The following is a 27969-nucleotide window of genomic DNA, read 5'->3' on the forward strand; positions in this document are numbered from 1 at the left end:
AACTGCAACCTGTTGCTTACAACTGACTTACAACTGCAAGAACTGCAAAATCTGAGGAACTAGCTACACTGAATGTAAGAAAGAAAGAAAATCCTATTGCAGGAACAGCAGCATAACAAATAAAAACTGCATTACTTGAAATTAGTTATAAGCAAGAATTTATTAAATCAAGCCTCAAGGTGAACTGCTTAACAGGTGATGGGAGGCTTCATTTCATCTGTCCAAAATAAGCTGTTTCAGAAAACAACTGGTTCTGCAGTATTTTGTCATCTTCGTTACGTCTGCAACACAGATGCCAAGATGAAGTACTTTTAAAGAAATTACATCTGAAAAAAATGCACATTTTATAAAAAGCCTCGCGCTGAGAGCAGATTTCTTAGATGTACTTGTGTAGCTCCCTGGTAACTTCTGTGGGAGCTCTGCAGGACTCTCTAAGATAGGAGTCTGGTCCTGGAATTTGCCTGCAGGACCATGATTTTACCCTGACATATTCCAAGAGCGTGAGCAAGCCTCTCTTAGTTATGAGAAGTAGTGAAAAGCAGTATTTATTGTCCGTGATGCCCCTGACTCACTAATTATATGTTTTAGGAGGAAAAAGACTAGTGCTCAAATCATAGAAAACTTCCTGTAGTCCAGTTAAATAGTTAAGTAATTCATCATAATAATATTTTTAATTATATGAAATATAACCCAACCCTTACATTTATTTTTCCTAACTGAAAAACCTGCTCATCACAACTGGCTCTGGGTATACACAGAACATATTTTAAAGGTAACCAATACCTCTATAATTGAATAATCTCAGCTCAAAATTCCTCTGTCAAGCCTGAGAGAGATCTAAATACAAGGGCCATCTCCTAAAGCATAGTTTCTCAACCTGTGGTATGCATACACCTGGGGGTATGTGAGACATAGGCAGGGGGTATGCGGGTACCCCAACACTCTCTCACCCTCTTTTCCTCTCTCTCTCTCTCACCTTCCTCCTCTCAAAACTATGGCAAAAAATTTGGTGCACCGTGCATTGTGCGGCACTTTAAATTCTCCAGTAATAATTTGGTTCAGACCTCCTAGCTTTGGCCAACATCACGTCTAGCCCAGGTACGTATTTGAGTTGTGCACCCCTGGTGTAAAAGGTGGCAACCCTACGCACACCAGATCAGACATCTGTCATATCATGGCCTTGTATACACAGCCCTTCTTCCAACATATGGCACACATTAGTCTGTAAATATAAAATCCCTTCAAAAATTGAGTGTTGTGGTACTTACTGAAATTTTCAGAAGTTAGGGGGTACTTGCTACTTAAAAGGTTGAGAAACACTGTCCTAAAGTTCAAACTTAAGGCTGTGTCAAGTGAGCAGAAGACTTAAATTCTTATGCAACAACACCTGTTTATATGGCTGCAACAATGGCAATCTTTAATCAAGCGTGCTTGGGTTCTTTATTTAGAAATACTCATGTTCAAGGAAAGTAAAATTCTCACAAATATTTAAATGATTTAGCACTGTAAATTCCACTGAACTTTAGTTATTTAAGCATTTCAAGAATTCTCCCTTAGCTGAATATTACTGCAGACTTCAGTGTGATAAGCAGAGCATGGGTTCAGATGAATCTTTGCTGTCTACTTATTGTCTGGCTAACTCCTTCAACTGCTTTAGAAAGTGCATGGTCAGATGCAAGTGAAAAAAATCCTCCAGATTATTAATGGAGATAGGATACTCTAATGAAGTAATGATTTTTATAATGGTTTCTACAAAAGCAAAATATTTGCTCAAAATATTTAATAGTTAATATACTTTCACAAATCCATCCTAACTGACTAGGGTCAATGAATAGGATCTGCTAGGATAATAATTCATGGGGTCCTAGATTCAGAAGCAACATTTATGAATCATCTAGCTGGGTTTCCTATGAAAGGCTAGCCAAATAATCTTACAGGGTAATAGCTTTACATTTGAATCTAATACCTTAGTCTAACTTGGTAAAGATTATTTACTGTCCATACTTTCAAAGCATAATATTTCAGCTGTATTTTAACATATCCAAACAGAGCAATCTGTGAATGTTCAAGTCAAAAACAAGACACAGAAATAGTATTCAAGCCAGCAGGGTTACATTAGTTTATTTAGAATATACAGTAGGCAGAATATAAAAATGACTTCCAGTTAGGTTAAAAATAAATAGTGTTGTTTCCTGAGAATTTGCATCTAAATTAAGAATTCCTCATAAATAGAGATTAAAAATGAATATTGTTAAACAGAAACAAATTTACTTAGAGGTATTAAAAAAAAGCATTTCTTCTGCTGATTCTCAGGTTTTGTTTCATTTCTAATGGAATTTATATTGTGCAGTGCTAAGTGTTTTAAATGAGAACTCCGTTCAGAATAAAGAAGGAAATCAAAACTTCATACAAGTTCAAGTGTGTGTACCTGGGATTAAGAAGGTGTGGGCCTTTCGTGTTCCCTTTCATTAGATCAGGAGTTTGTTTCACACTCCTTGCAGGTATGATTACCATGGCTAAAATAAGACAGAAAAACTGAAAATTTGCAAAATAAAACGCAGAGATTTCAAATAGGAATCCATAGTGTCAAAACTAGTTTGACCTGTTGTGGTCTTTCACAGTACTTTGCAACAGAATAATTGCTCTATGATTTTTCCATAGTCAAGAATCAAGTGAAAACTAAGAACTAGCATTTTCCAAGGGGTGCCTCAAGTCTCAAAAAGGTTGAGAACTGCTGCCTTAGTTTATTAATGAGAATGTTGTGGGAGTGTCAAAACCCTTGGTAAAGCTGAGGTATATTACATCCACTGCTCTCTCCCCATCCCACTACCTTTGTAATAGATGGAAATCAGGTTGGTTAAGCATGCCTTGCATTTAATTTAATTTTTATCTTTCTAACAAGATAACCGTGATATATACACCTTGGGAAAGGATGTAAGAACTTAAATTCACGTGGTAACCACCTTTTTTTTTTCATTCTTGTTTTCAACAACTATGATTAGATTAATTTTCAACAACATTTAAGATTAATTATTAATGCAGTCAGAACAAACCTTTTATCTTCTGGACCAAGTGGTGCAGCACTTATGCTTTGAAACTTTTTCTGGCACACGCCTATATATGACATTGTTCCAATGGCAAAACCTAAAACACCAGCAACTGTAAAAATACATCACACAATGTAGTTAGTATAAGAGTCTTAACTCAGGAGTCCAGCTCAAGAAGCCTACATCTTAATCCCAGGATTTTTTTTAAATAAACTACCTCTGTAGCATGCTGTTTTCCAAAATATTTTATAAACATGTACAAAGACCATGCTGTAATAGGATTCTTTTCACCTACTACAACCATCTCATTGATGAAACATAATAGCTGTTCAGGATTGAAACAATGCAACAGTTCAGATGTGAAAAACTGAACCCTATTTGACTAGAATTACAGGGGCGATTTATATAAAAGCAGACTCCATGAAGAACTACAAGTGATATTTGACCAAGATGTTAGCCGTAACTGCTCCTGTGCTGTCAAAATGCACCATGGTATTTTTTTAATGACTACCCTTTAGAGATACATGATACACTGGTCCACCATCGGATCGGCACCGATATAAAGAAAACTGACTGTATTGGAAATCAGCTGTTTTGCCTGATGTGGTTCGTAATTCGGCCAATAAATGCCCCATGCATGTGCACAGCCGCAGTGCAGCACATAGGCAGTGAGGAGCACAGCCTGGCAGTTTGGAGAGCTGCGTCCAGTTGGTATGAATGTTGTGGTAGGAGAGGGGTGTGAGGGGGCAGATCAAGGCCCCCACAGTGAGGGAGGGAGTGGGGCTGGGGTAGGGTGGCATGGGGCAGAGCCACGGCTCATCTCGGGGGAGCGGGGGGAAAGGCAGCGGTTTCAGCCCTGCACACACCCTGAGAGGACATGGGGGGCATGTGCGCCTGGATCTGCTACTGGGTGGGGCGGATTGCCGCTATGCGCTGGGGCTGGAGCTGCGCCAGGCTCTTCCCAGTGGGGGCTGGGCCGGGCTGTGCTTGGGGTGGGCAGCGTTGCTGGGAGGAGCTACCACAAATTTTAGGATGGCTGCGGCACCCCCTTGTGGACCCCTCCCAGCGCCACTGCCACTTGCCCCAAGTGCAGCCCAGCCCAGCCCCCTGCCAGGTAGAGCTTGGCGCAGCCCCGCCCTGCACAGATCCAGGGCGTACGTCCCCCATACTCTCCCAGGGTGCATGCAGGGCAGGAGCTGCCCCCCTCTCCCCACACCTCACCCCACCCCACCCCGGCTGGGCAGCCCCTGCCCCAGCCCGACTCCCTCACCTCAGGGGCCTCAATCTGCCCCTCAGACCCCTTCCCTTCCCCCACCCCTTCCCACCACAACAGATTTACTAGCTGGACACTGCTCTTCAAGCTGCTGGGCTGCATATCAGAAATCGGATTGGTATCTGCTGATATGCCACCTTAAAAATCAGCTATCAGTTTCAGCTCCAAAAACCTCTATCGATGCACCCCTACAACCCTTTCATCCCCTATAACTTTTTTCCATGGCTGGGGCTTCACCATGGCCATCCTATAATGGGCACTACTTAAATTCTCCTCCAAAAAGAAATGCTCCTTTTAGCAACACAGTGAAGGTTCCTGTGGCAGGGCACTGTTTGTGCCTGTCACTTTAAGACCTGGGGCCAAGCAGCCAGCAGGTGCTTAATTGCAGGGGGCCGCTCATATAAACAGGGCATTTTGCAATATCACCTAGCTGTGAAACTTCATGGAACACTCTGGAGGTAAGAGAGGAGCTGTAGGGGATGGTCAGGAGGCTCCTGGTCCTGGGCATGACCTAATACTACACCCTGCTGGGAGTGGGTGGCCTGGTTGGGCCTGTTAGTGGTGCAGGAGCTCCCAGGAAATGCCAGGCCAGTTACCACCCCAGTGAAAGGCAGGTCCAGGCACCTTAACCCCCGCTCTCACAACTGGGTGGGTTACCCCCTTGTAGAGTCCAGAAAGTGGACCCCAGCGAGAGAGTGGGGCCATAGACTCAGAAACCTATCTTGACATCCCCTGACTGGTCAATGCTGGGGCCAGGAATGGAAGGGTCAAAGGGCCAGGGGCCCACTACGAGAGACGCCCAGAGCTGAGGGCCTGGGGTTCTGACTGGCCTGGAGGTGGGGCCAGGGCCCGTGTAGCCAAAGGTCCTAGGGGGACCACACCCATAAAGGGGAAGCAACTCAGGGAGCTATGTAGCCTAGAATAAAGGAGGAATAGGCTACCTGAATGGAGGGATCCAGGTGGGGTTCAAACAGTAGGATTCTGGGGCCCAGAGTGGGGCAGGTGATGGTAAGAACAGAGGATGCCATCTGTGAGGCATGGGCTGTGGTGTAGGAGAGGTATGGAGCTGCAGATAACACCCCCTGGCATCGGGGCAAGAAATGGGCAGCCTTCTGCTTAATTAACAACATCTAACTAATTATCATCAAGGAATGGTGGGTGGTTAGCCCAGAAACAGGTGGGTGGGCCACAAGTAAATTGGCTCTGAGAAGGCCCACCTGTTTCAGTTCCCCACTGAACCACTAATGAAATCTACTTCTCTTCTGGGAAGAGAAAAACATGATGATGATGCTTAATTAGCTGGGCTGTTACATAAATTTAGTGCAGTGGAGTATCTATACAAAAATGGTCCTGAATCACACATTTGCAGTAAATAATTTGAGTTTGCACTGCTATTATTTTATTGATAATACTGCAGCAGTACCTAAAGATCTTAATTGCACTGGGGCCTCATTTAAGTAATTTTATGATACTGTCAAGGCCTTGCTGCTGAACTGCCATGTCATAAATAACAGCCCTGGCCCCATAACATTTAAAATATAAAAGACTAGGTATAACAACTGGCTAAAACAAGCAAAATGATAAGGCAAGGAGGTGAGACTATAAAAATAGTAGAATGTTTTGACATAGGCTAGCTTTGGACCCAATTTGTAAGTAATCCACAGTAGCGATCATACTTCATCAGCTGCCTAGCCACCACCAGATGATGGGGTTTTTTTATATGGATTATGGCGAAGGTAAGATTTAACAAGGATAAAATAGGCACTTGCTTTCTAGATTCTTGACTGGGAGTTTTTCCCAAAAGTTAGGGATGGCATAGGAGATGGCAGACAAGCAGATCATCAAGGCTGCTATTATTTGAAGAACAAAGGCAGAGGCTGTTATACTATAGCACAGATTGGTCAACTGATAATACATACTTGGGGCAGGGATGAATGTTCACTTGGAACAGTTTCAAGGAGGGAAGAGGGAGCTACTACTCTGAATTGCTATGATACATTGCTCCAACTTTAACCCTACTTCATCCAGGGTTAACTGTTTAGCTTACTTGTATCAGTAAAGGCTTGTAGTAGTGCAAGCATAACAGCTGCTATACACTCCTGAGCATCAGCTCTCCTGCCCCCTCTGTAACCGCTCCTAGTGAATGTTTGTCCAAGGCCTTTCTGGAAAAAGTCTACCTTAAACAAATTTTACTTACTAAATCAATCTGAACCACAGTAGAATTCCTGTTACCTGAACTGCTCTGGTAATGCTTCATACGGGCAAATAAGTAATGAGTCTGGTAACTAAGACTTAAGAGAACAGGGAAGTACCCTGATAGTTTGCAAGAGAAGTCTGGATAGTAGAGGTTTGAAGAATTACTATTCTACTGTAAATTAGCTTACCCCAATTGCTCTGTCCTTTTTTTTTTAATTGATCTTTAACTTACATGCAATCTTAGGTAATGATCCAAATCTTGGGCTTGAAGTGAAAACACCTTTTAAAAAAAAAAAAAAAAAAAAAAAGTAATAGTTAAGAATATACTTCCCACTCCAGAAAGCTGCCACCACTGAATAACAGAAAATGGGCTTTTTCTAGCAAGCCTCTCTCATTTCTAAGAGAAGACTATATAATACTTGAAAACAGAGTAACCTAAATTACCCTTTACAATGCATTCTGGTAATTCACAATGAGGCTACTTGTGTGATGGCTCACAAGTGTCAGGAGGGAAAATGCCTTATTCCACAACATAGGGAGCTGGAATCCACTTCTCTTTCAATTTCTACCTCCTAGAGCAGCTGGATCTGGGAGATAACAATGAGAAGGCTGCCAATGCTCTTCATTAACCTGCTTTGGCCAGTGATCATACTAGTGTTAACTGTCAAGAGGGAGAACCATGTTTACCCTCTTCCATTGGAGAAGAAATGTCACTATGACATTTTGACTTTAGAGAGGCTAAGATGGAATTCATGCACAGAAAAGAAAATGGAAAGATTCCCACAAAATCCCCCTCCTCTCAAGTCATGTGACAATAATGGCTTATTTCTCATCTCAGTTTTGTAGGAGGATGTCATGACATACCTTTACCTCCCCAGGTTCACTTAATACCTTCAGGCAACAAACCAAATGCAGCATCAGGAATTTTCCCCTCAATCCTCCAGATACCTATCACTCCCTCTAATCTTTCCATTTATATCCTGCCTTTGCTTTGGAGCTCTCAAATTGCAGGCAGCAGGTTAAAAGCCAAGGAGTGGATCTTTTGCAAGACCTGTTAATGACACTCTATAATCAGCATGCGTGGTCATAACCATGTGGCCACAACCATGTGATGTGACTGCCATAGCAAACTGCAGCCAATTCCAGAGAGGGGTGGGGGGGAGAATGAACCAGTCTTCCCCCCCCCCAACTTATTTGCAATAATTAAACTTTCATTAAAAAAATTTCAAGGTGCACCAATACATTTGTCTGACATTGGATTGGTACTGATATAAAGAAAATTGACTGTATTGGAAATTGGCCCAATGGGGCCAATAATTTGGCCAATAAATGCCCATGCTGCACGCAGCCACAGTGCAGCACTCAGGCAGCAAGGAGCAGAGTCAGCAGCTTGGACAGCTGCCTCCAGCTGGTAACACCATGTGGTGGAAGTGGGGGGAAGGGGCAGATTAACGCCTCCTGTGGTGGGGGGGGCAGGGGCAGGCACTGGCCAGCTGGGGCAGGGCGGGCATGGGACAAAGACGCAGCTTACTTGGTAGGTGGGGGGAGTACCCTGGGAGGGCATGGGGGTTATATGCCTCTGGATCTGCGTGGGGCAGGGAAGGTGTGTTGCAGCTGTGGGCTGGAGCTGGATTGGGCTCTAACTGGGGGCTGGGCTTGGAGTGGGTGCTGGCAGCACTAGAAGGGGGCTGCAGCCACCCCAAATTTCACTGCAGCTCCACTCTCAATGCCATCACCACCAGCAGCCCCAGCTCTTCCCGGAGCATGGATGGAGGTGGGGGATTGAGCCGGGGCTGCACCGGGCAGCTGGCAGCAGCAGCACTAGGAGCGGAGCTGTGGCAAAATTTGGGGCAGTTACAGCGCCCTCCCAGTGCCACTGGCACCTGCTCCAAGCCCAGTCCCTGATAAGAGCCCTGTGCAGCTCCAGCTACATCCTGCCCTGTCCAGATCTGAGGGCATCCCCCCCCCCGCCCTCCTGGGGTGCAAGCATTGGCAGGGGCATTAGCTGTGGCTCTGTCCCACACCTGCCAAACCCAAGTTGGACAGCACATACCCTTGCCCCCTCCCTCCGCCCCTTTCACCACACGAACTTACCAGCTGGTGGAAACTTGGATTGGTATTGGCCGGTAGGCCTCTTTAAATATTAGGTATCGGTATTGGCCCGCAAAATCTCTATTGCTGCATCCCTAAAAAAAAAAAAAAAAAAAAAAAAAAAATCACATTGGTAGCTCATACGCTTCAAAAGCTACTATGAGAATGAACCAGTGCATGGCTGAGTTTGCAGAGTGACTGCAACAATAGCTCTGAAGGCCAAATGATGATCCTCCTTCAAGGGTAATAGAAAGCCCTAAGCATAAATGAAACAGTGCATCTGAGAGGTCTGTGGGGCCAGGCTAAGCAGAAAAGTTCTACACAGACAAGTTTGGTGGCAGAGGCAAGATAGAGAAGTGTATAGCAGATTTGCCACTTTGTGGATTCACACAATGTAGAGGGGGGATGACTCAACACAAAAGCCTCAGCTGCTTCTAAAGCCACTGAGCTGTAGAAGTTGCAATGGTGTGGCCATGTAACCATACAAGGCCATGTACTAAGCTTTAAGGTAAGCAATTTTCTTTTTCAGGGTTGAATGATGCAATGCCTCTTCATTTGACCTTTGATAAGAGGTTCAGCATTTGTTCTTGAACTGCCCCATCATTTAAACTGAGCAAAGGCATTAATAAAAATAATAATTTAAAAATAATAATAGTCTCAGTTATTTCACTACTGAGTGATCATTAACACCCAGCTGCCATGGAAAAAGGGGTAGACTTTGTAGAGTACTACTGTCAAGCCCCATTTTCCCCCTACTAAGGAGTCAGACCCACAGAAAAGAATCTGTACCTCTTTAAGGGGTATTCAAAGTCTAGCTGGACTCAATTGCTATAGAAATGGAACACAATACTCTGGTTTCTCATCTTGCAGATCACAAAGCATCTCTATAATAGCTCCCTGCTTTCCAACTTTGGCAGTACAGTATTCTTTGCCTCTTTGTATTAAGGAATAAGTGGCATTATAAAAACCCCACCGATGCTTTCCAGAAGCCAGAATTTGGAGCTACCATGCCAGACTGATACTCTTACCCATGCTGAACAGTTCTATCTAGGGGCTGCCAATAACAACAGTTCCCTGCTCCATACAGAATCCTGATGAAGACAACAATGCTATCCGTGTATAGACTCTAAGGCTATGTCCAGACAAGTGCAGATGTGTGATATGTGGTGCCAGAGACCTGCCTGCAGTGCTACACACCACGCATGCAGGTGTTCCCTGTGCTGCTACCTTGCAGCACGGGGGGGGGGGGGGCGCGGCGGGAGGGGTTGGTTGACCCTGGGAGATCCTGGGGTCAAAAAGCCCATGCTGAAAAAAAGCGGGGTGGCACATGTGGCAGCAACGTGTACTACCCAAAACCAGAGCCTGGCTGGCTAGAGCCATGCTCTGGCTGCCAGCCAGGTGTCCTGCTGCAGCCCTGGGAGACCCCTAGGAGCCCAGCAAAGTTGCTGGCCTCCACCTCCCCTACCCCATTTGGGGTAACCTGCTGTGCATCAGAGTGTGCATGGCATGGGCATTCCCTGGTGACGAGTAGCAGCGGTACACGGTGTGTCACTGCTACTTGTTCCCAGGGAAACAAATGTCCATGCTTGTCTAGATGCACCCTAACAGTGCTAGAATAGAGCTGGAAGGATATAATTTTAAAAAGAAACATTCAGAATGGGTTGTGGCAAAGAATAATTAATTTTCAAATCACAAAAGCAATAGTACTGAATGAAAAGAACCCTGAATTTGAAAAGCAGCAAGCTCTGGGAAACTTTTGATGTAGTATCAGTTCTGGATTTGAACTTGATGACTTGGGCCATCTCTAGTATTTATGTATTTTTCCATTTACCTTTAGAAATCAGCCTCTCAGTGACAAGCATGCTTCCTAGAGACAAAGGAAGAGCTGGGAAAAAACAGACATGAAAATTATTTGATTGAAAAGAGAAACAACTTCAGCAGAAGGAATGAGGAGTCTCACCCCTGAGTATTTCATACTCTTGGCCCCTTCCCTCCAAAGTGAGTGCTTTAACCATGACACTACTGGATTAATATGAAGAGGGGGAGTGATAGCACTTCAGCCCGTTTTTAAATGTGAGATTAGTCATGTTCAAAGCGAACTTGACAGACCAGGTCTTCCAAGTAAGACACGCAGGAGAATAAATACCTACTTTGCAAATCTTGTTTGGGTTTGTGTGTGAGAAGTCTTGGCAGCACTGAACTGCTCAATGCCTAGGAGGCTGTGCATCTGTCCAGCAGCAGGAGTTTAAGCAGGCATTTTGTTTAATGCTAATAGTGCCTAAATGTTGGACTCGAGTACCTAAAGAGGCATTTAGGTGCCTATATTTCCCTAGCTAATCTAGCCATTAGGGTTACCACCCAACAGACCAAGTGCAAATCTGGCTATAACATCTGTTTTATTCTTGAAATTAAACAGAATCTTTGTTATTTCTTGAATAAGTTGAAAATTGAGGACATGGATGTGAAAACAATGATGAGCACCCTTTAAGTTAGTTTAATAAGAGATGTCAAGGCTAGTGATAAGTCTAATCATAATAATGATTAACAGTTAAGGATCCTGTTTTACCATTTTGATTTACACTGAATACTGCCATACTGTGCAAATAATCCCATTTCCTTTATACTAAGGTCCTACTCAATATAAGTAAGGATGACAAAATGAAGTCCTAAGACTAACAGTCAAGAAAACACACCTGAGCATTACCTAGCAAAGCACACAGAAGCATTTTAAACACTGCTTAGCTGAAAAAAAAATCAAGTGCAGAATGAATTTGGGTCACTTACCTCTGTACCAAAAACTCTCTCTTTTACACTCTTGATTGATCCTTGCAATTTCATCTCTATTTCCATGAGCATTTGAAATAGGGCACTGCAACATACCCTAAAAGGGCAATCAGTTAAAATTGTATGGTTGTTCACCTTACAAGAGTACTAAGAATAAAATTAAAGATTAATTTTGCATAATTACTAACACGTTAGGAGGGATTTTCTTTTCATAAATAACTAAAAAAAACAAATCAACCCTGCCTCTATTCTGCTGCAAGTACAGCATCAAATATTTAATAGCCCTGGTGCCAATATATGAAGTTTTTTGTAGGGCTTTAGAGTTAAGACATGTACCCCCGGCCCACATTTTTCTGAAACAGTTCATTTGTTAGTTTAACACAGGCTGTAAATTGTTGTGTTCCTCTTATTATTTTATTCTGATCAACCACACTTTAGCTGTTTTTCAACACTGAATTAGGCATCTAAATGCAATCTCATTCCAACTGTCAACATGTTTTTGTAACCTCCCTTCATCCTAGCCTGAAGACAAATCCCAAAAAGCAGCAAAGAGAAGGAAGGGAATCCACACAACATGTGCATTACCATTTTCAAGGACTCAAGCAGGTCATCATTGGATCCTATTTCACTGATTACCCTGGTCCATCTCTGATGAACAATTGGGTCTTCTGCCTCAAATCACTGCTTTCTGTGGCTCAGTCTAAAAGCATATTTCAAACATAATGTTTTTTCAGGGCCTCGAGCAGAGTGGTAGGTTTTGGCCCTCAAGAGAGCTACACGCCACTTACTTGCCAAATAGGTGAAGTAGTTCTGGCCCAAAGGTCCTTCCACAAAATAAACTTTATCCAATTAATATGCCACTCTCTCTAGATTGTGCAGGTATTTCAGGATGATCACAGATTCTGTCGGCCTCTCCAGCTTATCTTCCCAATTCTGTGTGACTCATACATTCTGCTGGGGTTTTTGGAGCTGGCTCCTCCTCAGTAGGACTGAGCTGGACTACTGAATTCTGTTTGCTGTCTTGGGTGTAGCTTTTTTTTTGCTTGTGAGAAGTGGTGACATTCTCTCAAGCCCATGCATTCATGGCACCAAAATGTTATTCATAGCAGATTGTATGCCCCTCTTTTTACTGATCATTGACATAATTAATAATGTTGGCATGTATAGTGTCATCTCTAGCATTCCCTTTAAGCTGCGTGGCCACACAGGCACACTCATGCTGCGCTGCCAGACAAGCCTGTGCAACCGTGCACACTGCACAGCTTAGAGGGAATGCTGGTCATCACTGGGGCATGTGAGTTATCTTGCTGAGGCAAATAGAGAAGTTCACACTTCAGAGTTTTCCAGGTTTTCGTTGCAACAAGAACAGCAAAAATAAACCTTTTTTTTTTTTTAAAGACTAGATTATGTAGCACATGGAAAACCCTGGTGGCTGTGCAGGTGGCTGTACAGATATGCCATGCTGTCAAGTACTGCCTCAATCTGAACTATTCTGATACATAATTCTGTAGAGTGCTGAAATAATTTACTGATTATAGTTAAGTTTTAAATGTTAACTTAATGATGCCCTGCTCCTTATTCAATTACTGCTCCCATTAAGATTATTGAGATTTCACTTGAATAAGGTCTACAAAATTGACCCCAAACTGAGTTTCACAGCAAGGTCGTAGCATAGGGAATGAAGTTTGTGTTGTTCATAGCTAAGTCAAATACGATAAGGTCTATAAAGGAGTCCAAGTAAAAGGTAAGGATGTGAACAGTTATGGCTTCACCATATCAAAATTACTCTTAGTTAAATAGTCACCTATCCACAGACAGAATGGTGCAAGATAGCCAAAGTGGGATGACTGATTTCCCCCAGGTATTTGGTAGCTCTCAACTGCCTTAAAGCAGTGTACAGGCTCTTTTGCCAAATTAACCTCAAAATCTGATCTGGTGGTAGAAAAGGATGGGTCAGGGAACACCTGTGGTCTGCCAGTTCATAACTGGACTAAGGTCTCTGTTGGATCAAGGCTAGATGGCATATGTTAGGGCAGCCTGCCTGGAGTTATGGCTCAGAATGGGGCTGAGGCAGCCTAGTAATCGGAAGGCTCCCTGCTACCTACTATCCTCTCCACCCTGAAGTAGATCAGGACACACTCCATAAAGGAATAGTAACAAGCCCCTCCTGTCCTGCATTTTTTCCTGCAACATCATCCGTTAACAAACAGCTGTTCACCTTTTCATGAGCTAGTGACAGCACAACAATCCCAGTCACTGGCTAGTGATATCATTAAACAGAAAATGGAAGCAACCACAACTTACCTGTTCATTTTGCTGTAGCGTAGATGTCTGAACCTTATCCTGGGTTGCTTCAGAAGACATGACTGTCTATCTGTCCCCTCCCTCTTTCCTCTTCTTTTTATAACAATTCTGGGTAATAAGAGAGACAGAAACTTATAGCTGATTCTACCCTTGCTTCTTGGTACGAAGATCAAAAAAATAAAAGCATTACATCGTTATAGTAAACTTAGTGTTTATCAAGAGATGGTAATGCCCACTTCTGCAAGGAGTGTTGTTCTTATACCAGATACCATACAAATAACCAGGTAATAGGATAACTCTGCTGAGACTGTTACTATACTTGTATTTGGATGTTCCCTTTGCTGTTTCTAGAAGTAGAGGGTACATATTGAGTTTGAATTGCTAGGGAATGGTGACGGACCACTTGAGACATCTTGCTATGGCTGCAGGGGTTTCAGCTGTCATTCTGAAGTCCACCCCAGTGAACTCAAATGTAAGTGGTACCCACCAGTATTACCAGCTCTCATGATTTTTTAGGTTGTTCCTAAAGTCTACACTTTGGGAATGTGAAAAAAGAAAGAGCTAAGTTTTTCACATTCCCAAAGAGGAGACTTTAAGAACAATGCCAAAAAACATGAGAGTTGGCAACACTGTGGTACCACAGGTTGGGGTGTCAAAGCAAGCCTGGACACGATGATAGCTGCACCACTCCCTTGTGTGACACTGGCTACAGAAACTGGCATGTCTTGACCATGCTAATCCTGTTTGACTCCAGGGCACCTTTTCCTGGCTTGATTTGAGTCTGAATTAATAGCTGAGGGTGGGGATAAATTCTGGCCAGTTGCCCGTTGATTACAGCACAGAAAACTCAGCAGTGGAGAAGCAAGGACAGATGCGACTTTAGTGATCTGGAGCTTTCCTGAGTCCTGACTGCAGCGCGGGTCAGAATGGCCACTGGCACAAATTGGGTGGGCCAGGAAGTTGCCCCAGGTTTTAGAAGCCAGCTTTAAGTACTGCTGTCCAGAATCTCCATATAGTGCCACCACCACCCCTTTTAGCCCTAACCTCAACCCTGTTACTTGGTACCTGTTTTTCCATAGAAATTACCTCCCCCTGCTACTCCTGAACCAAAGCCATACATCAGATCAATATCTAACATAATCCCACTGATAGAGGATTTTAAGGGAGAAGGTGATACTACACTTTCTAAAATTATATTTTAGAAATTCAGCTGTCCACACCTCAAAATCATGCTGTTTATTTTTAATCATGTTTATTTGGGTAGTACAGGCCCCAAACGTGGGGTATATATATATATATACAGCAGAGTATGTTCCCTATCCAAAAAGAGATTGCAATCTAAACAGACAAGACTGACAGTGCATAGCAGATAAGAAATGTAAAAACACAACACCAGCAGGTGTTAGCTCAACTCCACAATTTTTTACTTTAATTTTCTTTGTGGGGAAGGGAGAGATTAAATAGAATGGACAGAGGTGAAAGGAAAAGGGACACAAACCCTAATATTTCTTGTTCCTGGAGAAGAATAAATGCCTTAATTGTGAATTTTGGGCATCATTTTGTCAGGCAGCCTGATAGATTATTTGTTACTATACAAAGCAGTGCTGCTGTTGGGGAAAGCACTTTTTTCAAAATAATGAGATGAAGGAGGCAAGGGTTTCTTCCTTGACACAGGCAAAACAGGAAACATTTTCAAAACTTATTCACCATTGCTGGTTAATGGTTAATGAAGTGTTCCAACGCTTTGTGGGACCAGTTCTGGGACAATTTCAAAATTAAAACATTTAAGAGAAGTCCAGCATTTTTTATGATCCCTGCAAGAGTTCAAATAACAGACAATTTTTTTAAATGACAGGGCAAAAGCAATCTAACCTCATTCTATTTCCCCCAAAATCTCAGACCATTGTATTAAAACAAATCTATAGTCATAGTAACTTATCTAAATGCTCAATTTTACCACACTCTGTGCTGTTTTAAAAGCACTGATGAATATGGCTTCTTTCAAAAAATATAATTTTGAAGATCTATGGAAGTTTGGGAAATCTGACAGCTCTTCTTTTCAGTCATATTTTGACTAACTTTGAAGTAATTTAATTTGTCCGTCAGTCAGCCTCTTGTCAGACAATGTGAAAAAGCAGATAACATAAAGTGTGCCAGATTGGGGAAGGAGAATTGTGCCAGATTGGGGGGGAGGGGGGGCACAGATTTTATAAAAGTTTGTCAGTCAAACTTTCTAAAATTTAGAATGCATTTTTTTTCCAGCTTATTATTCGTAGGAGGTTGTATAAAGATTATCACTAGAAACTACAGTAGAATATCACCTGCATCCTTTATCCCTGCAGCCATTTTGAAGTTCTACATTCTTTATGTATTTTTTTCTTTAATACAGTCAGGGAAAGTAAACAAGAAGCAAGACTTTTTTTAAAGTAATATAAACTGGAGCTAATCTCTCTTTTTCCTCTCTCCCTCTCTTACCCAGCCAGTATTCCTAAAGCTGCTGCACTTCAGTTGCAACCTCATGAAAAATCCAAGCTATGTGTAGGCCTTAAATAGCTTCCTGGTTCCTATTGTGGAATCAAAAAAAATATATGCCTTAAACTTTGATTATTTTAGTTATAAGATGACATAACCGCTTTGTAGAGAATTGCTGGCTCTGTACAGTAGAACAGATAAGGGCAAGTGTTTGTTCTTTGTAACTCTTCTGCAACTGCTTTGCTCACCGCGGCCTTGAAGGTAGCAAAAAAAAGTATGTACAAAGTTAATTTCCAGGTGCAAGGAGGTTTGTGAACTAATTTCGCCTCCCCCATTAGTTCCCATCCTGATTACAGCAAAGAAATAATAAAATAATATTATAGCCGCTTTTCTTGCTAATTTCACTATATGATCACGTGAGTTATAAGCGACTGTTAAAAAATATATAAGCCTCCTGATTTTGCTCTTGGGGGGGGACCCCTTCCAAGTGCTTGGGAAATCCATGTCACTTTGGAACTCCCCCTACAGCTGTAGTTTCTTTTAAATAAAAGCTTCTGCTGACCTGACCCAGAAGTATGCTGCGTGTGTTTCCACGACAATTCCTGGTGCCGTGACTCGGATCCAGAACACAGGCTGAGGAAGGAGGACCGCAGGCTGCCCCCCCCGAACCCCGAGGCGCCAAACTTGAGAGGTAAGAGACCTAATTCAAAACCTCTATTGGGGTTTCGGAGGAGGACTGCCTGTAGGCTCCCAACTTGGCCGTGGTAACTGGATCTGAACCTTGTTAAAACAGGTCAGTCTGAACCTTACTGCCGGCTAAAATTTTCTGTCTGGTAAAGGATCCCAATTGTGTCTGGTAATGTACGTTTTATTTAGGGAGAAACTGTTTGAGGCACCTTCATCCAACAGCACATCGGGCTTGTAGTTAATTAACTAAGGCGGTGTGGGGTAGGAGGTCTGGCTGACTGAATAAATGTGCATGTGTGTGTATTTAGAAATATGAGCCACTGACCAGGACTGAGACTACGGTTGGGCTCAGCCGCCCCAATTCTGCCTAACAGGGCAGTTTTGAAAGCAAGAGGGCCCAACTGGAACCTCGTGACCCAGTGGACAGGGCTTATTGAATGAATGTGTGTGTGTGTGTATTTAGAAATATGAGCCACTGACCAGGACTGAGACTACGGTTGGGTTCAGCCGCCCCAATTCTGCCTGACAGGGCAGTTTTGAAAGCAAGGGGGCCCAACTGGAACCTTGTGACCCAGTGGACAGGGCGTCTGAGTGATTTTGTCTTTTCCAAACCCCTTGTCCCAGTAGCTTCTGCCGAGAGCAGGAGTGAAAGGATCCCTCTAGTGTTTCCCTCCCCATTTCCATTTTATGAGCCGGTGTCAGGTCAGAAGCCTTTTGTCTGGGCAGTGAAAAACTGTGGGGCAAGGCACTGAGCGACCCGGACATCCTAAATAAGCCTCTCCTACGTCTCCCTGTGTGACTGAAAATGGAAACAAGTCAGTCTAAACAAGTTCCTGTCCCCTCTAAGGGGACTCCAGCATACTTTATGTACACACACTATTCTCCCGAGACTTGCAAGTACCTGGATAAGTGGAACTGGTATACTAGGGATGATCCTGTGAAGCATTTTCCACAGGAAGGAACATTTGATCAGGATAAAATAGTGCACTTGAGAGGGGCTTTAGAGTCCCATGGATCCAAAACACCACAAAATCAGTGGGACGCGTTCTTTTATTGGTATGATGAAATGTCCAAAAGGCGGACAGAATCTCAAACTAGAAGCCTAAAAAACTCTCAAAAAAAATTAAAACAACAGTTAAAAGCTGTTCAGGAGAAATTGGCTGCTCCCCCAAATTACACGCCGGCCACCGCTCCAATGTATCCAGCATTGCCCGGGGTGCCCCCACCACCGGAGCCAGCCGAGGATATCCTTAACCTTTGTTCGAACCCTGCTCTCCTAAAACTCCCACATCAGCAACAACCGGCTCAACATCAGGCTGCAGCCCAGGCTAGTGACCCATTAGCTAAAGCTCCTTCAATAAATCCATCCACGGAGCTTAATAGTCCGGACTCATCCACCATATCTGCCACTCAATCATCACCATTGTGGCAATTTACTCCTGGGTCACAACCCACCACAGGTGTATTTAGAAGAATGGGAATAGGCATAAAAAAATCTCCCATCAATCTGAGATCCCAAACTGCACAAGTTTACCCCCTAAGACAAATGCCAGGCATTGGCACCGATGGACAAAATATAACAACTGTGCATGCACCCTGGACTCCAGGTGATCTCTACAATTTAACTCAAAAGTTCCCAAAAATCAGGGAAGACCCCAAAAAATTTCAGGAAGAATTGCAGACTGTTATAAATTGTTATAATCCAACATGGGCTGACATTAATCAGCTCATGCGATCTATTTTGCCCAAGAAAACGATGCTACGTCTGTACGCTGCCTGCACTTGGCTAGATCAAAACCCAGGGATTGGCCAAAACTTTATTAACAAGAGAAATGCTTTGGTTCAGGCAATTCTCACAATTTACCCAAAAAAGGCAGACTGGACCAAAATAAATACCTGTAAACAAAACAAAAATGAACACCCCAGTGACTATTTAAAACGCCTCAAACAGGCATTTAAACTATACTCAGGAATGGATAACCCAGTCAAAAATGCTAAACAAGCAATAGTGGCAGCATTCGTCCAGGGACTTAACCCTAAAATTGCTGAGAAAATTCAAACAGTAATTGCTGGCTGAGAAACTAAAGATTTGACCGAAGTCCTTGCTGCGGCTAACCATTTTCATAACAAATTAAAACGGTCTAAAAACAATGCCGAGTTTAAGTTAATGGCCTTACAGATTTCTCAGTTACAGGGTCCAGGTAGAGGAAGGGGACGAGGACGGGGAAGGGGAGGCCCGGGTAGATTCAGGGGAAGAGATAGATCCTTGAGCCCACAAAACCCAGGCTATAGGAACCAATGTCATTATTGCAAGCAAGAAGGACATTGGAAATCAAAATGCCCCAACTGCCCCGGCCAAGGACCCAGCCCCCAGCCCCCACCTCCACTTCCTGTCAATTTTCCCAGTGTTAAATAAAACAGCCTGAGGGACAGTGACATCATTGCTCCTTTGCTTGCTACTGACCAATCTGGTCCGTTTGTTGAATGCCTTATTTCTGATAAACCTGTCTCCTGTCTTGTCAACACTGGAGCGTCCCGCTCCACGCTAAAGGCTGCTAAGTTTCCTTTTCTACCTTATTCTCCTAAAACTATAAATGCTGTCGGTATAGGCGAACAACCTATCCCACATCCCGTCTCTGAACCTGTCTCCATCTCTATTGGCCCTTTGTCTGAAAATCATGCCTTTCTTCTTAGCCCCTGTGCACCTGTCAACCTTCTTGGTAAGAATTTGCTGTGTAAACTGGGATGCGTGATTTATTATAGCCCAGATGGTGTTTACCTTAAGGTACCGGAACATAGGGAAACCGAGCTTGTGGCTTTGCTAACCCAGGAGTACTCTGATCCTAACACTTCCTACTTACAAGAGGAACTGTTGGCACGAGTACCTCCACAGCTGTGATCCACCCATGCGAATGAAGTGGGGCACATGCTGAGTGCTAAACCAATGCGTATCATCCTGAACCCTGCCAAGCCACTTCCTCGTGTCCCACAGTACCCCATCTCAAAGGAAGCTGAGGAAGGGATCAAGCCTGTCGTTTCCTCACTCCTTAAGCAAGGGATTATTGTCCCAATACGCTCCCCTTGCAACGCATCTATCCTACCTGTCAAAAAACCTGGTAAAGATACGTATCGCTTTGTGCAAAATCTTCGAGCTGTAAATGCCGCTGTTTTACCCGCTTTCCCTGTGGTCCCTAACCCTGCCACTATTCTTTCCTGTATCCCTTCAGATGCTACATATTTCACAGTAGTGGATCTTTGTTCTGCTTTTTTCTCTATCCTCGTTCATGAGGATAGCCAGTATCTGTTTACATTTACTTATCAGGGATTTCAATATACCTGGACAAGACTCCCTCAGGGATATACGGAGTCCCCAACCCTGTTTTCCCAGATCCTAAAAAAAGATTTGGATCCTATCATGTTCAAAGGGGGGTCCACCCTTGTTCAGTACGTTGATGATCTATTGTTAGCCTCACCCACTTTGGAGGCCTATAAGCAAGATACTTTAACACTCCTCACAGCTTTGGCTCAAAAAGGCCACAAGGCCTCAAAATCTAAATTGCAACTCTGCAAGTCTAAGATACATTATTTAGGGCATGATATCTCAGCAGGAAAACGACACCTTTCCCCTAATAGAGTTAAAGCTATCCTCAACATTCCCAAACCTATGACTAGAAAACAGATGAGGGGATTCTTAGGTGCAACGGGTTATTATAGACAGTGGATCCTGGGTTATGCTGCTTTTACAAAACCCTTGCAAACATTCACTCATGATACCACCCCAAAACCCCTCCCTTAAATTCCCAAAGCCGAACAAGCATTTGTGGCCCTTAAGCAAGCCCTCACTCTTGCTCCCGCTCTTGAACTTCCTAATTATAAAAAACCCTTTACCTTGTTTTGTCATAAACGGAAAGGAATCGCTTTAGGAGTACTCACTCAGCTGCATGGTAAAAAGCATCGCCCAATTACATATTATAGCTCTGCCCTTGATCCCATAGCTGCGGAACTTCCTCCTTGCCTCCGTTCAGTTGCAGCTGCTGCCTTGTTGGTTAAAAAGGCAGATTCTCTAGTTTTGGGACACTCTTTAACCGTTGCAGTTCCACATGCTGTGATGGCCCTTCTGCTCAAGGGCAAAACTCAACACATTTCCAATTCCCGTCTTACTAAATATAAAAAACTTCTACTGTCAGCTGCAAATGTAACCTTAAATCGCTGTTCAATTCTGAATCCTGCGTCACTTCTGCCTATTGCCTCTGATGGTGAGCCTCATGATTGCCTGTCTGTCACAACTCAATTGTTAACCCCTCGAACTAACCTCAGGGACATTCCTATCCCAAACTCTGACCTTGTTTTGTTTGTTGATGGTTCCTGTCTTAAAAATGATGCAGGCAAATTAGTTGCGGGATATGCAGTATGCACTCAGTATGCTGTTTTGAAAGCCTATTCTTTACCCCAAGCTCGTTCTGCTCAAGTTGCTGAACTCATTGCTTTAACACATGCTTGCATTTTTGCAAAAAATCAAACCACAACCATTTATACTGACTCTAAGTAAGCTTTTGGTGTTGTTCATAATTTTGAACAAATCTGGAAACAAAAAGGGTTCCTCACTTCATCAGGAACCCAAATCAGTCATGGTTGTTATATAAAAGCGCTCTTAGAAGCTGTTCAATTGCCTCTTACTATTGCTATTGTTAAATGTAAAGCTCATGAGAAACCCTTTGATGATGTCACACAAAAAAATGATCTGGCAGACCGTTCTGCCAGAAATGCGGCCCTTTCTGGCCCACAGGCTCCTAACTCTGTTTTTGTTTGTTTTTCAGCAGACCAGTCTCCTTTGGCTAGCCTTTAAAGTCTGGCCCTTCTTCAAAATCAGGCCCCCCCGCAAAAAAATAAATAACTGGCTGCATGCAGGATGTTCACTACACCCCAACTCTCTCTGGTGCTCCCCGGATGGCCGCCTGGTGGCGCCTAGAGAGCTTTTGCCACATCTTGCTCGTTTAACCCACTCTGTGGCCCATACGAGCAAAGGAGGGATGCTTGCTACAGTACAAAAAAATTGGTTTGCCCCAAATTTTCCTTCCATGGCACAACAGTACTGTAGCTCCTGTCCCATCTGCTTAGCTCACAACATTGGGCAACGGATAAAAACGACACCCGCAGCCCATCCCCCTCCATGGGGACTGTTTATAAATCTACAAGTTGATTTTGTGCAGCTACCTAAGTGCTGTTCTTATGAGTACATTCTTGTTATTATTGATGTGTTCTCTGGATGGGTGGAAGCCTACCCATGCGTACATGCTGATTCCATCACTGTAGCAAAAAAATTGCTCAAAAAATTCATCCCTAAATTTGGATTGCCCCTCACAATAAATAGTGACCGCGGCACCCATTTCACAGAACAGATAATAAAAAACATCTGCCAAGCACTCAACATACAACAACACCTACACTGTAGTTATCATCCACAATCAAGTGGTGCTGTAAAACATAAAAACTCTGATTTAAAAACGCGCATTTCAAAGATTTGTGCTGAAACAGGCCTCAAATGGCCTGATGCACTGCCCATTGCTCTTATACACATTAGAAACACTGTTAACAGAAAACATGGCCTAACCCCTTATAAAATACTCATGACACAACCCATGAGGATGCCAGCTACACCACCTGTTGCCCCACACCAAACAAACCTACAATTAACTGATGAAACTATACTAAATTATTGCAAGGCATTAATAAAATATGCCAGGTCTGTTCATTCACAGGTCCAAGAAGCCTTACCTCAACCACCGGATGTTCCCTGTCACAACCTCGAACCAGGGGATTGGATCTACGTAAAGGTCTATCGACGGAAAAATGCACGTCAACCCAGATAAAAAGGACCTTTCCAGGTACTTCTGACCACTAATTCTGCTGTTCGTTGCCAAGGTCACCAAACGTGAACTCACGCCTCACACTGCAAAAAGATATCACCTCCATTAAACCCCGAAACAGCTGTATTCCAACCACGGTTGGGATCTTTCCCTGAGGCCAAAGACAAAGACCCTCAAGACCTCACTCAGGCAAGTGAGGAGCATCAGGGTACAAGTGCTAATAACCTCTCCCCTGAACCCAACACCTCAGCCCAGCCGGATTCATCAGTTAAAGAACGAAGATATCATCTTCGGCCTCGAAAAAAGTAAATGCTCCCATTCGGAAAATCACCACCTCAATCAAGACCAAGAGCCGACATTATCAGTCCTTTAGGTAACTTGAGCCCAGAGGACAAAGAAAGACTTTGGCTGCCATCCTGGGTTTGGCTGGTAGTGTTCTTTTTCTTACTGGTGCTGGTTATGTTTGTTGTTAAGATTCTTTGTCCCTCCTGTATCTAAAAATGGCATTGATATCCTTATATATCACACTTGGGTATCTCAATATCACCCAAGGGGGGGTGGGAAAAAAATTTGTATTTGCAGATCTCCCGTACGGTGGCTCAAGCTGAAAATAAAAGTAAATGCTGGATATGCTCTCACAGCCCAACACACCTACACCAAAAAATCCCAATGATCAAAGTACCAATATCCCTCCAACAATGAAAAACAATAAACGGCGGCTTCGTTAAACACTACTTGTTAGCTGCCCATCGGTCCGCTCCTAAAAAATGGAGGGCCGCCCCTGCTAACTGGATAATCTCCCCAAGAGTAGAGGCGCCTTTCTGTTACAGATCCAACAACACCGGAGCTTATAATAAAGCCACACCTGTAGAACACTACCCTCATTGCCTAACTACTCTAGATTATAGCCCTAGTAGCACCAGTGAAATCCTGTTGGATAACATACAATTGTACAGGATTCATGGTCTACAACTTTTCTAAAAAACCTCATGTTGCTCTCATTGCAAACAGATCGGAATTTTACATTAACTCCAATTTTACTTCTTATAATATATCTCGGTCCAGCAAAATAACAGCTGAACGTGGTCTGTCCTATACGATGCATATCAATCAAAAGTGCCGGATATGGCACAACACCTGTCGAGATTTGAGTACCCTTTCTACCCCAGGCCTTTACTGGCTCTGCGGAAACAGGGCTCATAAAATCTTGCCCTGGAATTGGGTGGGGGCATGCACTCTTGAACGTGTTATCCCTGGTTTCAAAATGCATAGTACAATATATCTGAAACAAATAAAAAATTTCAACCATCACATAAAAAGGGCGGTTAACCCCTTAGCTACCAGAAACACAGGGTTCCATCGATTTGTAAAAACCTTCATAACATGGCTTAAAGTAAGAAAATTAGAACTAGCCATAATTAACATTTCAGCCACAATAAAAGCTATGGAAAATGCCACTGCAGATGCAATTCAGGCTCTGCAAAAAGAGATCTCCCAGATCTCACAAGTAACTATACAACACCACATAGCCCTAGATTACCTATTGGTATCCCAGGAAAGAGTATGTGCCTTAATTAACTCCACCTGTTGTGTCTATGTCAATCAGGACATGCGAATCAAAACTGACATTCACAAAATCCAAAATCAGTTAAGGGTCCTACATCAAGTGGCTTCAGAAAATACTACCTGGGGTCTAAAAAAAATGTGGTCTTGGCTAACCTCCTGGCTCCCAGATTTCGGGGCCCTTGACAAAAAAATCCTATATGGAATATTGTTTGTCTTGATAGTTCTAATAATGTTTTATGTCTTAGCGCAACTGATCCTCTGCTGCGTGAAAGCCAGCAGGAGAAGCTTTAGCAAGGCAAGAAAACCCACAGCAGAGTCTAAAATAATGGTGTTACAAAAGTGTGAACAGATTAAAAAAAAACATAAAAGGCTGCATAATGAAATAGAGGAGCTCATGAGAATGGAAATTTAAGGCTAAAGTGAAACTAAATAGTCTAAAAGGGGGGGGCTGTGGAATCAAAAAAAATATATGCCTTAAACTTTGATTATTTTAGTTATAAGATGACATAACCGCTTTGTAGAGAATTGCTGGCTCTGTACAATAGAACAGATAAGGGCAAGTGTTTGTTCTTTGTAACTCTTCTGCAACTGCTTCGCTCACCGCGGCCTTGAAGGTAGCAAAAAAAAGTATGTACAAAGTTAATTTCCAGGTGCAAGGAGGTTTGTGAACTAATTTCGCCTCCCCCATTAGTTCCCATCCTGATTACAGCAAAGAAATAATAAAATAATATTATAGCCGCTTTTCATGCTAATTTCACTATATGATCACGTGAGTTATAAGCGACTGTTAAAAAATATATAAGCCTCCTGATTTTGCTCTTGTGGGGGGACCCCTTCCAAGTGCTTGGGAAATCCATGTCACTTTGGAACTCCCCCTACAGCTGTAGTTTCTTTTAAATAAAAGCTTCTGCTGACCTGACCCAGAAGTATGCTGCGTGTGTTTCCACGACACTATACCACTTGGAATGAAGGTTGAAAGCTCTGTTGGCAAGAACAAGGTAAAAAAACAGTCTAGGGTACCAAAATATTACTAAAATGAATTATTAATATTAGTACATGGCATATATAGCACCTTCTGTCTGGGGAAATTAAAGTCCTTCGAAATCATTGGGCATTGCTTTTTTTGGAAAGATATCCACTCCCATCATCCTAGACAAAATATTATGCTTAAATTGATCTATTGGGAAAGCATGCTGTTTTCTCTTGCATATTTTAATTATATTGCTGTTGCTGCTGTTTTTTGGAGCTAAGCATGTTTAAAGGAGTCAGTTTCAGCATGGGGCAAATTCTCTTCTTAGTCTATTATTTTTACATAACCAACAGGCTCATTTGATAAAGAATCTGAGAGACAGAAATATCCCTGCGTCGAGGAGGCACCAGCGAGGGATCAGTTGTTTAAAGCATTTTAATTCTTTGATTTTCAGACTTCATAAGCCCAAGCCGTTTATTCACTGACAAAGAATGGAGGATGGATACAGACTTTCTGCAAGATTAAATGTTTTGATAATTCCTCTAGCCTGGTAATGAAGGGCAGGAAGTGAGAAATGGCCAGGTTGTCTTCTTTGGGTAAGACAGGGAAAATGCAACCTTTGTGCAGTTCTGTATGCTCTTTTGCAGTAAGAAGCCTGGATTTGGTTGGGGATAGCGATCACTCTTTAGGTCTGGGAAAGTAGTAGGAGGAAGAAGGTGGGAACAGCATTTGCAAGTCTTTCAAAGACCAGTCTTAATTGGGAATGACCACACTTTAGCAGGAGAATGGAGACTGTTTCTGTAGTGCATTCTTATGGGGGGAAAAAACAATTATCATGACCACTCAGCATTGGAAGGGGCATGTCAGATGTTTGGCATCCATTTTGCTGGGAAGGAAAAGACTTGCAGGAGAGAGATGATAGCAACTTCTGAATTAAACTCTTTGTTTTAATTAAGAGACTCTTATTTTGATGATGGGAATATCACCCAGTTCAGGGCAGCTTCATGGAAACAGGAGAGTTAAGCTTGTGCTCAGCTGTTTGTTCCTTTGCTAAAAATAATTTCTCTGAGTTGCAGTCTAGAGCAGAGACCTGTTTTTATTTTGTCCCTTGTCTTCCAAGGGCTTTGGAACATGTTTGGTGATGAGACTTTTTATCTTCTTGGAAAGGAACAACGGTCTTGCAATTAGTCACAGGCATCAGCCTCTGTTCCTCGCCTCGCAGTCCACTTCCCTGGTGAGCTTAGGCAAAGCCAGTCATGCAAAATCTTAAGCTACAACTTCCCCTCTAAAGGGAATGAATGCCTTCCACAGGGCTGAGCTGCGAGATGTGGTCCAAGTCAACTGGTTTGTGTCAAGTCAATCTGATGCTCTGAGATCTTAAGAGTCTCTGCTGAGTGTGACCTTAATGTGTGTTACTGCCATTTCCAAAGGGGGACATGTGTTGCTCTCCGTTGCGGTACCACACAGAGCCCCTCCTGTGCAGGAGGCACTTGGCTCCTTGCCCTGCTCTGTCTCTGCTTCTACGTCTGTGTCACGCCGGATGCGTTCTCGCCTGCAGGCCCCATCCACACGTTTCGCTTCAGACACGATTAACCAGTCAATCATCTTCGGTTGCAACCTGGCTACACCTTCAATCTAATCATGGTGTGACAGGACAGAACAACCCATGGGGCTGGTCCACAAAGTATGTGGTATAACTTTGTGGCTCGTTCTTATCACCCCATAATCCGACCTTGTGGCCACTCCTGTGGCTGGGAGCCCCCATCCGAGGTCTGGATGGGGCTGCTGGGGCACCCCACCACAAGCCCCAGCATCTGGCCTCCCCCTGGTGTGCTCTGGTGCGGGATCCTGCCGGCGCCAGCGAGGGGAAGTTCAGGGTTCAAATTACGGGGCAGCTTGGGAGGGTTGAGCCGCCCCGTAAGACATGAACCCCCCCCTCCGGTAAGATTTGGCAGTCATAACTTAGGGGGGTCTCCAATTTTATTAGAGCATCGTGATGGGCAGCCCAATTTATTTTGCAGACCCTCAGGCTCCAAATGTAATTCGAGCCCTGGGGGAAGGCGCGTCCCATCCTATAGCACCTTGACCTGAACATCTCCGGGAGCCCCGACAACCGGCTTCACCTCCGGGTCAGCCCTCCCCAGCCCCGCCCGGCCCGGCCCGGCCCGGCCCAGCCCGCCCCCCGCGGCCTCCCGGGCCACTGCCAGCCGAGGCCATTTGCAGAGGGAAAAAACCAGGAGACGCACTCACGGCGGCGGCCCCCGGAGCGGCGGGCGCGGGCAGGGCGGGCTCCGGGCGCGCGTCTGTGCTGCAGCGCCCCCTCGTGGCCGCAGCGCCGGCCCCGGGGCTCTGCCGGGCTCGGGCCGCCCCGTCCTCGCCCGGAGCCGGCGGATGAAGCCGGGGATGAACCTGGCCGGGGCTGGAGGCCGAGCCCAGCGGGCACCGAGCTCGGCCTGGGACACAAAATGGCCTTCCTGCTTTGTCGCTGCGGCGGCCCCTTCCTCTTCAGCCTCTTTGCTTCCGGGTCCACGAAGATCTCAGACCTGACACTGCCCCGGGGCGGCAGGGAGCCGTATGGGCAACGGGGCTGGATTAACACGTAGGCAAACTAGGCACGGGCCCAGGGCCCTGAGTGAAGAAGGGGCCCAGTTGTGCTTATGTTACCTAAAACTATCGAGTAAGAAATGTAAGATAAATCTACAGTATGAAGTA

At 43.9% G+C, this 27969-nt stretch overlaps 2 protein-coding genes across 10 annotated transcripts; one reads left to right on the top strand and one right to left on the bottom strand.

Moving 5' to 3' along the window:
* Positions 1–141: 141 nt before the first annotated feature.
* Positions 142–27736, bottom strand: OCIAD2 (OCIA domain containing 2). 7 transcript variants are annotated; one of them, XM_059721733.1, is made up of 8 exons: positions 27504–27731; positions 13696–13803; positions 11392–11488; positions 10439–10492; positions 6749–6796; positions 3054–3159; positions 2429–2516; positions 142–326 (listed from the first exon to the last, which is right to left on the bottom strand). In XM_059721733.1, the coding sequence occupies exons 2-7, from the start codon at positions 13753–13755 to the stop codon at positions 2474–2476; spliced, it is 408 nt and encodes a 135-aa protein (XP_059577716.1). In that variant the 5' UTR covers positions 13756–13803; positions 27504–27731; the 3' UTR covers positions 142–326; positions 2429–2473. The 7 variants fall into 7 exon arrangements, with proteins under 7 accessions (XP_059577716.1, XP_019336770.1, XP_059577714.1 ...); XM_019481225.2 differs by having other exon boundaries at positions 142–281; positions 27504–27730; XM_059721731.1 differs by lacking the exon at positions 2429–2516 and adding an exon at positions 25203–25268 and having other exon boundaries at positions 27504–27528.
* Positions 10491–25204, top strand: ERVMER34-1 (endogenous retrovirus group MER34 member 1, envelope). 3 transcript variants are annotated; one of them, XM_059721726.1, is made up of 3 exons: positions 10491–10605; positions 16719–16858; positions 22614–25204. In XM_059721726.1, exon 3 carries the CDS (start codon positions 23683–23685, stop codon positions 24697–24699), a length of 1017 nt encoding a protein of 338 aa, XP_059577709.1. In that variant the 5' UTR covers positions 10491–10605; positions 16719–16858; positions 22614–23682; the 3' UTR covers positions 24700–25204. The 3 variants fall into 3 exon arrangements, with proteins under 3 accessions (XP_059577709.1, XP_059577711.1, XP_059577710.1); XM_059721728.1 differs by lacking the exon at positions 16719–16858; XM_059721727.1 differs by lacking the exon at positions 10491–10605 and having other exon boundaries at positions 14208–16858.
* Positions 27737–27969: the final 233 nt, after the last annotated feature.

The sequence above is a fragment of the Alligator mississippiensis genome, chromosome 2 (assembly GCF_030867095.1).
Source record: "Alligator mississippiensis isolate rAllMis1 chromosome 2, rAllMis1, whole genome shotgun sequence".
NCBI lineage: Eukaryota > Metazoa > Chordata > Crocodylia > Alligatoridae > Alligator > Alligator mississippiensis.